This window comes from Pteropus vampyrus, unplaced genomic scaffold, assembly GCF_000151845.1.
Source record: "Pteropus vampyrus isolate Shadow unplaced genomic scaffold, Pvam_2.0 Scaffold53, whole genome shotgun sequence".
NCBI lineage: Eukaryota > Metazoa > Chordata > Mammalia > Chiroptera > Pteropodidae > Pteropus > Pteropus vampyrus.
The window spans coordinates 9667232-9684011 of NW_011888834.1; the positions used below are offsets into that span (position 1 = coordinate 9667232).

General features: G+C 34.8%; 1 protein-coding gene across 4 annotated transcripts in view; it reads right to left on the reverse strand.

Moving 5' to 3' along the window:
- Positions 1 to 2381: 2381 nt before the first annotated feature.
- The window catches only part of FAM198B (family with sequence similarity 198 member B), a 46703-nt gene continuing 32304 nt past the window's right edge, over positions 2382 to 16780 (reverse strand). For all 4 annotated transcript variants that reach the window (XM_023530766.1, XM_023530764.1, XM_023530765.1 and 1 more), the window contains 2 exons: positions 7411 to 7637; positions 2382 to 4620 (listed from right to left, as the gene is read on the reverse strand). In XM_023530766.1, the coding sequence (XP_023386534.1) occupies positions 4413 to 4620; positions 7411 to 7637 (435 nt within the window). In that variant the 3' untranslated portion in view covers positions 2382 to 4412. The remainder of the gene's footprint in view (positions 4621 to 7410; positions 7638 to 16780) is intronic.

Sequence of the window (16780 nt, forward strand, 5' to 3'; positions counted from 1 at the left end):
TTGTGTCTTGGCGAGTCCTGCATAACTTGCTGATCAATCTCCAAAACCTATACTGGTGGCAGCTGGCCTCGTTTTATGGCATGGTTTCTTAAAGGCAACTATAAGCACAGTATTTGTGAACTGCTTGCTGAATCTTAATAGGTGGCCCCGGAGGGACATGTGCTGGGGCTAAGACTGGCCTGCTGCTGACCCCCTCTCAGGACTGTGCCTCTGGACACCTACTACACAAAGCCACGTTAATAAGAATGGGAAACTTAGGAGTTTTGCTGGGTACATAGAAAAAGACACAGAAAGGCAGCCAATATGGGAAGACAAAGAAGCAGAAACCATATGAGAGAAAAGAACAGAGATCCAGGAATAATGGAGTCAGGCAATCCAACAGAAACAGAGTTCAAAACCCTGGTTACAAAGATGCTCAATGAACTTAGGGGAAGAGTAGATGAACTCAGTGAGAACTTTAACAAAGAGATTTAAAAAAACCATAAAAATGGAAATTATAAAAGGGAACCAGTCAGAAATGAAGAAAACATTATCTGAGATGAAGAGTATATTAGAGGGAATTAACAGAGTAAATGAAGAGGATCAAACAACCAATATAGACAATGGAAAGGCCAAGCTCACCTAATCGGAACAGCAAGAAGAAAGAAGCCAAGACTATAATAATAATTTAGGGAGTCTTTGGGACAAAACTAAGTTGTAAAAACATCCATGTAATACAGGTACCTGAAGGAGGAGAGAGATAACAAGAAGTAGAAAAGCTATTTGAAGATATAATGTTGGAAAATTTCCCTAACCTGGTGAAGGAAATAGACATACAACCCCAGAAGCTCAGAGAGTCCTAAAAAAGAGGTATGAAAAGAGGCCCACACGAAGACACATCATAATTAAAATGCCAACGGTTATATACCAAGAGAAAATCTTAAAATCATCAACACTAAGCCACTACAGAAAATGTTGGAGGGACTTCTTTAAGAAGAAAAACCATGTACCAAAACCTTGGATAAAAAATGGTAATAACTGCATATCTATCAATGACTGTCTCAAATGGAAAAGAAGTGCTCCAACTAAAGGATAGGGTGGCTGAGTAGATAAGGAAACAAGACCCCCTACGTTATGCTGCCTACAAGAGACTCACTTCAGATTAAAGACTAAAAGGAAGGGGATGGAAAAAGATAGTGCCTTGATGGACCTAGAGGGCATTGCGCTAAATGAAGTCAGATAGAGAAAGACAAATACCACACGATTTCATGTACATGCAGAATCTAAAGCACAAAATAAACAACAATAGCAACAAAAATGGAAACCAACTCATAGATACAGAGAATATTTTGAGGGCTACTAAACAGGAGAGGTGTTGAGGGGATGGTGAAAAAGGGCAAAGGGATTAAGAAATACAAATAAATAGTTACAAAATAGTCATGGAGACATAAAGTGTAGCATAAGGAAAATAGTCAACAATGATGTAAGATATATGTAAGGGGGAAGAAGGGTACAGGATTTAGTGGGATGATCACTTGAGCTCTAATCACTATGCTGTACAACGGAAACTAATATATTATTGTATGCCAACTATAATTGAAAAAAAACCTCTGAATTGTACATTGCAAATATGAGCAACTAATTGTCTTATATTTCAATAAAGCTGGGGGAAATTTTTTTTTTTTAAGTTTCCAGGTAGGTACCTAATAAATTTAATAAATATGAACTCCATAAAGAAAATTTTAAACATAATTGTAAGACTCACCCGAAGCAAAGAAAACCAAAAATTAAATATTCTTACACTTTATGGTATCTGTTAACTAATTTGCATACCATCTAACACAATGCTATATGTACACCAAAAAAAAGCATATCAATAATATCAAATATATGTATTCACAAAAACAATCCAATATAAATTTTGACTATTCAGTTGTTTCTTTTATAAGAAAGGTAGCAAACATTCTTTTATACTTAACTTCTGAAAAGTAATCCAATCTACAAAAGAAAATAAACCATCTAGAAATAGAAAGCATGCATCTTTAATTTCTAATATTTTTATTACAGATTTTTAAGATATGCATTTATTTTCATGTCATCAGCTTAAAGAAAATAAATCACACAACTTTGTATGTCTGCGAAGGTAATTCTATTTTAAATTTATCAAGTTATAAATAAATCACATAATGCACTTATGTGAACCAAATCACGGCATAATCTGAGTACACGTGAAAGGCACAGAGTATTCTCATTGTTTCAGAAAGAGAAAAGAAGAGCATCGCTTATTAGAATTAAAAGCCTGGCCTTCAGCTATCCATTATTAAAAAATAATACAGTATGAATTATTCACTGATTATAAAAGAAAACACATTGTTGAAAAGCAAAGGTGACTAAAACTAACATGAGTTCCCAAACCTTTTATTTAATGTTAAGTATTTTGGAATGCAAATAAACAAAGCCAGACCCACATATGAGAGGACCAAGCTGCCCAAAAGCAGGTAGTCTGAGACAAAATTAAAGTTGACTTCTAAGAAGCCTGGAATTCCTACCGCCAATGTCACAAATTTGGATGAAAATGATATATTCCATAAAAACGTATTAAAATGCAAATATACCATTTTGATAAGACAAGGTGTAAGGCAACTTGACAGTTATTTCATGTCAGTGGCTCAAAGTAGAACCTGGGACCCCAAACTTTTGTTAGGCTAATTTTTCATCAATATAATGACAGAGAAAAAAAGCAACCTTAAAAAACCCAGATACAATGGGTATTTGTATTTAAAAGTGGAGACTCGACACAGCCAGTGTACTCTGAAGCTGCAGGATCAGAGGGAGGAAATCAGTTCTACAGAAAGAAAATCAAACAAGAGAATGGTCTGAAGACCAAACCTCCAAAGGTCAGCCCAGCACATAAGCGGGCTAAAATGTAATATTTGAAAAAGTCTGATAAAGTTATAATTAGATGATCAAATGATCCCAATCTCCTTAGTCTATCTTCTTTTGTAGTTAACATGTGATTTTAACATTTTGCCCCTATACTTTTGTATAAATTAGAATCTATAGATATGTTCTTCCTCTTACTAAAAACATTCTTAAATTGTATTTTTAAACTTTCAGGGAAAGAAAAAGTCAGCATATCAGCTTTTAAATAAGGTATCAGGTGTGTGGGGGTGGGAGAGTAGTGATTTGTTCAAGATTTGAAACCACTATATGAACATCTATATATCTTATATGATGATGTGGGTATCTTCCAAGGATATAAAGACCCAACACACAAATACTATAGCTCCAAATCCTTCCACCCAATTAAAAGTTTAGTAGAGGGAGTTTGGAGAGAATTATTTAAGGTTTAATAATATCTAAATTTGCCATTTTAGTTCTAATCATGTGCTTTCCTTGAAGAGAATTTATCAGAGCCAGGTTTTAATTTATTTTGTTCATATTTCTCATATTGGAATAAGCCAAACAATATATTCAAACACACTCAATATCTGGTCCTATTGTCATTATCTAGGCAATATCAATTAAATTAGTTTAAACGTAATTACACATAACGAATTTAAAGAAATCACTATTATTAATGAAATGTACAGAATTTATAGTTCATCCTTTTTAAAACTAACGAAATGTTTAAAAAGAGCCTCCATTTTAAAAAAGATACTCCGTAAGTATAGCTTCAAATAGGTAACTTCATACCTTAAAATTATTTAATTTCTAAGCCACTAGACATAAATTGTACCAAAATTGAGAGAGTAAACTACCTAATGTATAAATTGTCAAATTTGGATTTCTACGCTGACAAAATAAATTTCTAAAAAGGAATGGAATATGTGATTCTCGTTGCTCAGAATTACAGAAATGCCTGATTATTTATAGATACAATAAAATATACACTGATTGTTTTGCAAATAACTCACCATTTCTATTTAGAATCATTGTATGCACTAATGTATTTGCAGATCATGTGCCTCGGTTTTCTTTTGTAGAGTTAGGTAAGTGCTGGGACTACTTTGTTTTAATTGGCAACAACAAAAAAATGTCAAGAATCATTCCCATCAGTATTTGGTCAGACGAGCAAAAATGGCATAAATATAATTTATTAAAGGAGTCAGTTTATACTGTTCTGTTAAACAACATGACAAATGTTTTACAAAGCTAGTTAGAATAATAATTGCATATATTCTGCAATCAGATGTTGAGACTCACATGACATGATGTTAGTAAAAAAATATAAGCAAACTTTTTGAGGAGTATGTTTTTCTTTATAAGTAGGCTTATAGTGCTCAGGCCAGTCACATACACTTGATTAAATTCATTTATTTTATGTATTAATCTACATTGCCTCATTTCTAAAAGGACTTGAGGTTTGTGTACTTGATTTAAAAACAAAAACACACAAATGTATCTAGTACTCTAGCCAGGACATCTTTTTATTATTCATTCATAGGTAATACTTTGGCCCCATGTGCATTGATGTAGGTGAGGAGAATTTTGGCTCTTTGTTCTATTACATCGATAAGCTTTTCAATTCCTTGTCTACCTCCTTGACTTTCCCAATAAACTTTATCAAGAAAGAGAGACTGAAGGAGCTTCTGCCGTAAGTGCTGGCTCTTCAAAACAGAAACTGCAGATTCAGGAAACCTGAAAAGATAAAATGATATTTTATTCTTAGTAATTATTTGGAAATATGCCTTACCCAACTGCTCTTTCCTTCATTAATCTGGCATAAATCACATCATCAAACAGTACCTTGAGAATCAAAACATTTTGTCACTGTCAAGCAGATACTTCTCTTAATAAATATACTAGAATAATATGTTACAAGGGAACTGAATACCATTGAGAACATGACATGCTAACATATTACTTAAAGTCATTATATGTAGGCAAAGAGAGGCACAGAATGAAAAAGGATTCTGTTATTCCAGGAAAAATACTTTCCTCAATCTTAAACTCCATTTCACCCATGGAAGCCACTTTAATCTGTCAAGGAGAATAGTATTCTCATAAGTGTCAATGTAAGGTTTCATGAAAGAAAATATGAGAAGCAAAATGCTAACAATTTCCATCAAGTTCCCTTCCTGAGCAGAAGTTGCAGGACTAAATTTAATGTGAAATAATACAAAATATATGTAGTAAAAAGGAAAAGAATCATAACAAAATGCCCAATTAAGTAAAGAATTGTCCTTGATTCAGATTTATATTTCAGGAATTCTGAGGATCTGGGAGCATTTTATCAAACTGGAAACTAAATTGTTTGCTAAATAAACTTAGCAAAAGGCAGATTTTAGAGCCAGGGCATTCTACAACGAACCATCTCTCTGGAAAATGTAGGGCTAATTTAGAAGGATCCTTACTGAATGACCTTAAGAAAGTATATTGTGCTTTCTGCTCTTCATATAGAAAGACTAAGGCCAGGGGTCTAGCACATATGTTATCTAGAGGACTTAGTAAAATTTCTGGATCCAAATCATTAGTAATATTTTGCTGAATGACTAATTTGGCCTCTCCCAGCTTTCATTAAAATGCTGGTGAAAATACTGTGAAAATATTGTAAAAACTAAATCAAGAATATATACTGGTATCGAGTGCAGTTTGCCAGAAGTTTCAAGCCTTCTAAGCACCTTTTCCAAATTTCAATGGAGCAAGTTGTGGAAAGCACTCAGGGGGCTTGAATGCAAGGGATCCAGGTGCCCCCGCACTTCTGAGGCTGCAGAAAGCCCAAAGGCCACAGAGCTGGCTGTGCTTAATGAGTCTAAGTAACTGTGGAATTAAATAATGCTGATAAGGTGTTCTGAGCTCCCTGAAGACATTCAGTATGTAATTTAGTAGCCATAGTATTAATTAAGTAAGCATTTTTGCTCTATGCAGTATTAACAACTCATGATTTAAAAACTCTATGGCCCTTCAACTAATTTAGCTGTGGCAGAATGTATGAGACGAAACTCTTAAAACCAGGGATCTCTTTAGTGGCGAGTTATTTTCATAAAGGAAAATCAAAAAATTATTTGTCTTTGCATTATACTGATTTGATTAATAGGATTATTCTACGTATAAATCTGGGTTAGCAAAGTCATTCTTTTTGTTTTCTGATGTGTAAATTACATATTCAAAGATGAGTTAACTAAACTCATTACTCCTCATAATGTATTTAAAGTTAAATCTTCTTTGAAAGCATAAATAAAACAGTATTTATATTTATATGAATGGATGGACAGGTACTCTTAATTCTAAGAGAAAATTTAGGGATTTAAGAAGATGCCATAATATCAACTCCAAAATAATGCCTTAGGTGTGCAAATTTTCTTACACATAAAATTTCCTTAGTTTAGACACCTAGAAGAGAGACGATTGAAGGTATAGTCTACCTTCAATCTACAAAGAAATGTGAGGAGCAGGTATTAACAGGGCAAAACATGGCAAAAACTCATGAAATTGGGGCTCATGAAACTCTCAATGTCTCTAGGGTTAAAAGTACATAAAATTCACATTACCTAATTCTCAGCAATAATTCTCAGAACTATTGTACTCTTCAGAGTATTATTAACAGAAGTAATCGCAACAGCATGCACACCACATGTACTGCAAAAAATTACTGGACTTTTAGAGCTGCTCATGTGCTTTCCAGCCAGCACTTATCTTCACAGAGCTGGTTAACAATTTTACTAATTCACTCCTCTATTTTCAAATCTCATTTCTTAGTCACTCTGATTTCTGACTAAGGTAGGAAGACTGTGAAGAGTGGCTACAGGTGAGGCCTTAAATCTAGCCTCAGTCTCTAGAGCAGGTTGAATAGTTCAGACTCTACAGTCACTATCAACTGTCTTAGTTTCCTTTTTTCCATTAAATGTAAATTCAAGATACTCTCTCCCATAATCTATGTCTACTGGAAGTATTTCCAAATGTTCAAAAACCCTCCTATCTGAATTAAACAGCTGCCGTCCTTGGATAGTGTTCTACTCAGCTGACTAATTTTTTCGCCACATTTATTAAAGTCACTTGAGCTTATTATGCCTTTAGACATCCTGCCATGTCAATATCTACATGTCTGTTAGCTCCCCCGTCCCATGCTCTAGTAATGGAGCCTCTGCTGCCTGTTTATCCCTGTTTTGCCAGTTCCTATTCTAGAGATTCTTGCATGCTTCCAGCGTAATCCACATGGATTTTCACGGTGAGGGCCAATCAACATGATGGAGGTAAAATGTAGCCAGGAGCTTTGTAGGTTGGTGACAGTGGCACCCTGGGGGCATTCTTGTCCTGTTCCGCTTGGGTTCGTTTCCATTTTCTGGCCCTCCACTCCCAGATTCTACATCTAAAATTCATTTCAAGGGTTAAATCAATCAAATATAGGATGTGAGTTTTTTCAAAACTTTACTACTTATTTAATACAAATCTGATATATCACATATGTTACTCCATCATAAAACTCACTCTTTGATGCCTTTTAACAACTTGAAGTTTAAGTTATCTTCACTTCTGTCAAAGAAACCTTTGTTGTCGATAAAGACCAAATGCCTTGGGTCATTCTTTCTCTGGATAATGTGTGCTAGAGCCACAGAATCTTGGTCGTCACATTTCGGCCTCAGTCCATTCTGTACACAGGCATCTTCCTTTCGAGGTCTGAATCCACAGCAATTCGTATCTAAGCGATTATAAATCTGACAATGGAAAACAAAAACAAAATCCAAGAAACTGAGTAGAAACAAAACTTGAGAAAGTTAGATTTCCAGAAAGCTGGTGCTTTCTGAATAGCTGACTTGCCAAAATCTAATAGGGCCAGGCTCGTTTAATTAAAGGCAACTGTGAGAATAAGTCCAAGGTTCATATTCTTCTGACTCAGCTATAGTTATAAGCATTTCCAGCTTCTGCTAACAGCTCCAAAGACAGTTAGGCGTCTCCACCCTTAATATTCAAAGTTCCCACTGACATCACATGTATATGCACAGCCAGAAGAATCTCTGACCCTATTCATGACAGAAGGTAGAAACTGCTGTACTTTTACATATCCAGAAGGCTATAATTTGTTTTCTCCCTTGGGTTGGGTCATAGAAAACCTGAGTTATCTCAGTGGCTCAAATGAGCAAAACTATTGGGCCTTTTGGGGTTTACTATAGGAAATAGAGCTACTACCATACAGACGAGGGTAAACAAAGATTAATTAGAAAAGGGAAAATTGTGTAATTTCCATTTCTTTGGGCAAGGAAGGAAATAATATTTATTAATCAGGGTAAATTAAAACCCGGGCTCAGGAATTAGATAAATTTAAAGTCACTTCTCTGCTCTCACACTTGTTAGCTCTGTGACCTTATATAGGTTCCTTTACATTACTCTCAATTTAATTGCCTGTATAGTGAGAAAGACACTACTCACCTTGAAGAGTTAGTGGGAAGATTAGTGAAAATATTTATATACTAAATATTAGTGAAAATATTTATATACCCAGGCATCTAGAAGATATTCAAGAAATGAAAACTGTTATTACCATTGTTGAGACACACATATACACGATATGAAGTGATTTAGCTCAAAACAAGCTTTGGAGGCAAAAGGCAATCTCTCCATTTTAATGAAGGAAAACTGAGCCTCAGAGGGGTTAAATAATCTGCTTTGGATAAAATGTTTGTTAATAGGAAAGTTAAGATTTAGACACAGATGTGTCTGTCTCCAAAATTCCATGATTTTTTCCCCAATACGTCATGTTGAATAGTTTAAGGCTAGTGGAAGATTGTACATATGCTCATGATTCAAAAGGTGGCTACATACAGAATGTCACTTTTATTCTTGTGGCACTAAATTCCCATCCTTTCTCTTTCTCCTGTGTTTTTGCAGATCCCTTGGGGCTGGCCACTCTAGGAGACTAGTTGCAAAGAAAGGAACGCAGAAAGAGTAGTACCAAAATTTAGCCACCTTTGAAATGATCGTTCATTCATTCATCCAACAAAAATTTACTAAATATCTTCTACCACCTACCAGTGGGCTAGGCACCAAGAAAGACATTGCTCATGGCCAGCCACGAGCAATTTGCCCCACCACCACCATTTCCAGAGGAAAATAAAGTGGTCATTTAATTGTGTCTCACAATCACAGCAAACTCTAAGAACTGGGCAAATGAACTTCCTCTCTGTTTTCTGCATGTAAGTAGACTTTGTATCAAATAGAATACTTAGAGAAGCAGAGATCATAAGAGAAGTTAGCAAAACAAATTTCCTATGAAGATTATATAAAACCAGTCACATGGGGCAGGGGTGGTCAGTGAGCCACTAAAGCATTTGGACAGCTCAGAGAGAGCACTGCTGGTCTAAAAACAATTTACAGATAAGGAAGGCCTCTGTCAGGATTGGTTCCAGGCAGCTGATCCATGGGCTCATAAGTCTAATCAATGATTTACCAAAAGGTCACATAGGCCAACTGCAGGAAAGAGGAAGTCTCCACCGCCGGCTGAAGTGCATTTGCTTGCACTTCTTGTTCCCCAACGGTGAACAAGAGTGCCCCAAGCAAATCACTATAGGTTAAATGAAAAAAGTTTAAATTAGAAACTATGAGAAAAATTTATTGAGGCTTTTCTACTTGATTTCATTCATTTATACACTATCTTGACTGCCTTTGAATATGAGAAATCAAATGATATAAAGTCATTGCATCTGATTGCCAGTTATTTCACTTAAGATCAGGGTAAAGGGAGAACATGAAAAATAACTCTTCTGGAAGCTGCTTCTCAGCAGCTTCTCAATCTCCCTTTTTAAAATATATATTAGTTAATACTTCTTAAAGGATATGCCATTTTGTCATCATCATCATCATCATCAATATTTACATCAGTTATAATCACATTATATATGGGAAAAGCATTAAATCCTATTTAATTCTGACTACAAGATCACAGTCTGTTATATTGGATATATGTGTTTAGAGCTTAAGCCTTATGGACAAATCTACCATCCACTTCGTAAATACTGCTCTGAACCCTAAGCTCCATTTTCATTGTTGGGAAAGGACCAAGATATATAACTACATTTCTGTTGTTTCTAAAACATAGCCATACGAGTCATGTATATATTAATGTTAAATAATAAGCACTTTAGAGTTTAGGCCCTAACTGTAGTACTTCCATAAATACTATACTTTTCTATTTTTAAACTACATAAAAAGCATTAAAAATTAGAGGTGGAAAAGACCAATTTAAGTCATCTTTTTATTGCCTTCCCAACATTAGATTGTTTCCTACAAGGTTTTTTTAAAGTGCTTCATCTGATCTAATTTTGAATCACTCAACAGTCTGTGATGATTTCACCACTTCCCTGACAGACTTGTGCCATGCAAGTCTAACAGACCCTTTTATTGAAAACGTGTATGTTCAACTCAACCTCTCTTCCAGAAAATGTTTGCCACTCCTTTTATTCAAATCTACACACGTACTTGATGTGTATGTTCACATGTATTGAGTGAGTGTGTGTACACCTACTGATGAGTTTGTAAAGCCTCAAATCTGGGTTTTACTTTGTTTTTCTCATCATCAAACTATGGTAAATTATGTCTTTATATTATTGCTCTTGTCTAACAAGGGCTTAAATAGATCTTAAATCTTGCCACCTACCTCTTCTCAGAATTTTGTATATAGTCTTCCTTTTGAATTCACATTCAATATACCCAAAATAATTTGACCACAAAACCATAATCCACTTCCTTAAATTTAGTGGCATTTTGCTTGGTATTTAATTTAGTTACATACTGAATACAATTCTGCTTATTTTTACTTGTGTTTAACCTATTTTTAAAGCCTAAAAAAGCATATTTTAAATAGGTAGGAATCTTTAACATGGTTTATACACTTATTAAAATAATCATTTCATTTAACTTTTGCATGATTAGCACTGTAGTTCACGTCTAAGTGTCCATGCTCTTAGATAATTATCCTACAAAGAAGACTATTTGAGGGTAAAAGTTGTCAGTTAAGTGACTGTGAGTGTTGATAATCATTACTGCAGTTTGTTCAAATTTATGTCTCATTCTTTAAAACAAGAAAAATCTTTAACAAAATTGATCTTCTGAATCTGAAGATTACACCATTTTCCACAAAATTACTCTTAGCTCTTTTAGGAAAATATATCTTTTCAATGTTTACCTAACTAAAATTATACTCAGAAAAATCCAGGTGTTCCAGCCAAATTTTTTTGTTGGTGGGTATATTTTTAGATATATTGCCTTCTTCTGAAGTTTCTTTTTTAAATTCCATTTTCCTTTTGGTAGTGTTAGTTTTGCCTGTAGGAAAAAGTATCAGATGAGTAACTTGCGTCATGCTCACAGTGCCTAAACATGGAAGCCTCTGCTGCAGTGACTAGCTCTCCAAAGCTCATGAGAAATCTACAGATACCCAATGACTTTCCACCCTTTGAACACCACCAATTCTAGCCGTCTTCAAAAAATGGGTATATTGGAGCAATTGCGGAAGTTTCTTCATATCTTCTTTTTCCTCAAAACAATGTGATTAAATGACTAAAGTCAGGCAATGCCTGAACAAAGGCAATAAAAATTCATCTAAAAGTGCTGCTAATATTAATAATAAAAAAAAAATAAGAGCAGTCATTTATTGAATGTTTACTATGTGCCAGAAACTCTACACTTAAGGCTTCACACATACTGTTTCATTTAATCCTCAAAGCAACCTTAAGAGGTAGATGCTACCAATAATCTCATTTACAAATGAGGAAACTGAGGCACAAAAATGCTAGCTGACCGACCCCAGGTCCCTCAGCTCATAAATGACAGAACTAGGATTTTAACCCCGATGTCTATGTCTTCCAAGTCCATGCTTTTATCCATCCTGATCGTGTCTCTCAGATGCAGCCTCCAGGGCGGTACTGCAAGCAAGTGCATCTGTGTAGAATGTTAAACAACATGACATTTAATAAATACCAGTTGTAAGGTTTCAGCAGAATTACAAAGAACTTCAGTGTAAGAGTCAGTGTAAGTGTAAAAGAAAAACTCATGAAGGAGAGGATATCACAGTGGGGTTTTGAGAGACAGGCAGTGCTAGCTAAAAAAATAGGCAAAGGCATGAAGGTAGGAAATCAAAAGACATCTTTAGAGAAACTGAGACGATATTTGATCAGTGCTTCTCAAACAGTAGTGAAAGACCAGGTGTTTTTGTCTTTTCTTCCACCTTGCTCTACAATCCATGTAGATTATTGCTTTGTTAAAATAAAATAAAATACAAATACAAATAAATAATAATAAATGAATATAAAACAATTTATTACTACAGAAATGAAAGTTTTGAAAGAATACCAATATTTTATTAGATTCAATAGATAAAATTATTCTACCAAATGGTCATCAGTTTTTAATGTCTACTTGTAATTTTTGAACTTATTGTGGGCTGGTATGAACTGGTTTGGGTCCTTGAATTGCACTTTGAGTAGCAGAGAACAAGACTCTGACGCTGACAGTCAAGGGACTATAAAGGCAGGTGGAGCAAAAGGTGAATAAGAGCACGGTGCCTATAAGGAAAATGTTTAAAAATATGATGTGTCCTCAGGTTTCACTCTCAGTTTCTCATGTGGAGTTGGAAGAAAGGTAAAAGGCAAGGGAGCAGGGCCTCAGGTGAAAATGCTAAAAGAATGAAAATTGAAGGGAACCGAGGTCGAATGTAGTTGGAAGCTGAAGAAAGAGTTAAAGAAGATTTTCTTTTTACCACAGACTGGGAGTTGCCCTTATCCAAATATTTTTCTTATTCAATTCTTTTAGTTAAATTATATAACCCTGTATATTTTTCTACTTTTGTTTTTCTACACCTCTTTAAGTGCGTGTGTGTGTGTGTGTGTGTGTGTGTGTGTGTGTGTGTGTGTGTGTTTCCAGTTTGGTAAATCAGTATCTAAAGATTCTCACCATCTCTTTCCAAGATATTTATTTTTCTATTTAAAAACTGCACCTTTACCAAATAAATTGCAATTTGTACAGAGAAGGTTTAAATTATGCAGCAAAACGTGAAATGGTGAGATTTAACAATTCACCATAGTAACTCATCCAGTGCATGCCACACAGTAGTAGGCACCTGATAAATGTTTATTATTGAAAGAACTCTGCTGAAAGTTGGTGTTCACTTTGTATTTGGCTATTTATAAAGCTCCTCCAAAATACTGTTTTATACTGGGAAGGGTCAAATAAACAAAATAATGGTGGCATACTAAGACATGTTTTTTTTAAAAAGTAGCATCTAGTAAATGGAATTGGGGAAAAAAAAATAGGAAGGGAGCAAACAATGGAACAGCTTGTGCTCGTCCTTTGCCCTTGATTGGTTTCTTTATGTGGGTTCAGTTTCACTAACCATGGACCATGAACTTTTATATCCCACAGAGAGTCCACCATAACACTTTGCACGTAATAAATATTTGATAAATACACAATAAACAGATGTGACAGAAATAACAGTAGGACATTTTTTCTATACTTAGCAGTGTTTCTGGAAGTTTTCTTTGAATACCAGTTGTCTCATAGAACATCTTGTTTTTAGAAAATGCATAGAGGAAAAAAAGTCACATTTTCAGCAATTACTTTATTTCAAAAAGTCAAAAAGGCAGTGAGAATTGTTATCATTATCGGCCGCTCTCTAGGTACAGAGAAACACAAAAACACATGGACTTATCAGCTAATAATATTAGAAAATTCTTCTACATGGATTTGTCTCTATGTAAACCACTATATGGTTGCCATGTTATCAGTGGAAGTAGAGTTGAATCCTTGTAGTCTAGTAAATGTATTAAGGTAGGCAGGATCACAAAGAAGAACAACTTAAGACAAATCCCACGGCGCCCATGGAACTTGTTAATACAGACCCAGCTTCTTACTTTGGGAGCTATACAAAGCAAAAAGGCCTCACCAGCCTGCACCTGTATCACTTGGGAACTCTCACCTCATAAGATAATAGATTTCATTTTTGTTCTGTGCTGCCATGGCAACAGGTACCTGTTAAATTAGCATGCATGCAAATGTGACTAGCAGAGCAGTTCATGAACAATGAGAAAAATAAAAATAGTTTGCAATATATAGATCTACAGTGGGCATAGGCTCCTTGGGCCTCTGCCTCTGTAAGTAACAGTTTTGCCCTATACCACCAATGCACTAGAATTCCACTTTTAAAAATAACTATCAGTGTGTACCAATTCAATGCAGAATCTCCAGTTTCTTTCACATCACTGAATCATAAGGAAAAACATTTTAATGCTATAATATATTTGGATCTATTTCTATAGATGCAATGTTTTAGTATATGCGCTGCTGAAGCAAGCACTAGATGCAATGTTTAGAATCCATATACTGCACCTCTGAATGAGTATGAGAAGTCGAGCATCATTCTGGCATAGAGAGATTCTTGAGAGAGTCACCAGGCAAGTGACAATCTATTTTTAGAGAAAGAAATTCACGTTCTATAATCTGCACAAGCAGAGCTGCATGAAAATAGCCTCTGCCAAAGGCACACCCACCTTCCTATAAAAATTTATAGAGAGCACTCAGACTAAAGAAAAACAATAATTTTTATATTTTATGAAACTGATTTACAGAATAGATTTATATTAAGCAAATAAATTTAAAACAGGAATAAAATAGCTTTAATATAAGTAAATTGTTTAAATCCTTTCTTTCAATAAAATGAAACACCATTTGTAATGATTTAACATTAAATAGGGTTGTAAATAAGCCTAAAATTGTATACATTTACATCTGAGGGAATAATGTTATTGGACACTTTGCTTAAATTGATGTACATTAATTTTTAGTATTTTATAGAATTTCTATCTATTTTATCTCCCCCTCTAACAGTATTTTATTATAAGAAAATTGACAAAAATAAGTAAATATAAACCAAATGATTATACTAAAACACAATTTTAAATAAGGTGACAAAGATTCTTTGCTTGACCAAACTTCAGTGAGTGTTTTGAATCTTCCCTTAGGCCTGTCTATGCACTTTCTTATAAAACCTAGTTGTAGCCAGAACCCTGCTAAGTCGGCTTACCCAGAATCCCCCTCATCTTCCACCAGGCCCCAGGCAAACCTGGACTGTCTTCAGCAGAAATCCGGTTAGTCTAGTTTACCCAGAACTCTCTTGACCCTGATGTTTTCTCTTAGTTATTTTCTACTCACTGACCCCCTACTCTGCTATAAATCCCACTTGCACATGCTGTATTCGGGGTTGAGCACAATCTCTCTCTCCCACTGTAAAATCCCATTGCAGTGGTCCCTAGGCCTATGAAGATGGTCCTGAATGAAGTCTGCCTCACCATTTTTAACATGTGTCATTCCTTTTTTTTTCTTCAACAAAGATTAACACAACCTAATGGAATATATCCAAATGCTATTTAAACTCATACTTCTTTGTAGAAATCAGTTTTCTTTATAAAAATTTAATTAATTTTGACATGCTGACTACTTACTGGTTATTTAAAAATAATTACTGCTTCAGCATAGAATAGTGGTTGCCAGAAGCTGAGGGATGAAGGAAATGGGGAGATGTTGGTCAAAGAGTACAAACTTTCAGATATAAGTTCTAAGGATCAGACTACAGTGAATAATATTGCATTGTATATTTGAAATTTGCTAACAGAGTAGATCTTAGGCATTCTCACCACACACACACACACAAAGGTAACTAACTACACAAGGTGATGGATGTGTTAATTAGCTTGAATGTGGTAAATATTTTACAAGGTATATGTATATCAAATCATCGCATTGTATACTTTAAATATATACAATCATATTTGTAAATTGTACTTCAATAAAGCTAGAAAAAAGAGAAAATAAATTAATTCTGCTTTACTAAATTAAACTTTTCAAAGACTATTTTTCCATGTACATATAGAATTTCCCATTTTAAATGAATTTGTTGCTATGCTCCTAGGGTTGGTAAATAGATATAAAATAAAGCCTGTCTCAACCTTATTATGGAAATAGTTCTGACCTCATGAACCCCCTGAAAGGGCCACAGAAAAGTCATAGCCCCCAAACAGCCCCATTCAATTTAACCATAAACAATAATAATTTTTTGAAATTCCAATATCACTCAGTTATCTGCATCCATAAACAACTTGAATATTGTTGAGAAGAGCCCAGAACTACTAGAATCCTTATAAACCAGCTCTCACTTAACCCTGGTGAATAAGAGCACGGTGCCTATAAGGAAAATGTTTAAAAATATGATGTGTCCTCAGGTTTCACTCTCAGTTTCTCATGTGGAGTTGGAAGAAAGGTAAAAGGCAAGGGAGCAGGGCCTCAGGTGAAAATGCTAAAAGAATGAAAATTGAAGGGAACCGAGGTCGAATGTAGTTGGAAGCTGAAGAAAGAGTTAAAGAAGATTTTCTTTTTACCACAGACTGGGAGTTGCCCTTATCCAAATATTTTTCTTATTCAATTCTTTTAGTTAAATTATATAACCCTGTATATTTTTCTACTTTTGTTTTTCTACACCTCTTTAAGTGCGTGTGTGTGTGTGTGTGTGTGTGTGTGTGTGTGTGTGTGTGTGTGTTTCCAGTTTGGTAAATCAGTATCTAAAGATTCTCACCATCTCTTTCCAAGATATTTATTTTTCTATTTAAAAACTGCACCTTTACCAAATAAATTGCAATTTGTACAGAGAAGGTTTAAATTATGCAGCAAAACGTGAAATGGTGAGATTTAACAATTCACCATAGTAACTCATCCAGTGCATGCCACACAGTAGTAGGCACCTGATAAATGTTTATTATTGAAAGAACTCTGCTGAAAGTTGGTGTTCACTTTGTATTTGGCTATTTATAAAGCTCCT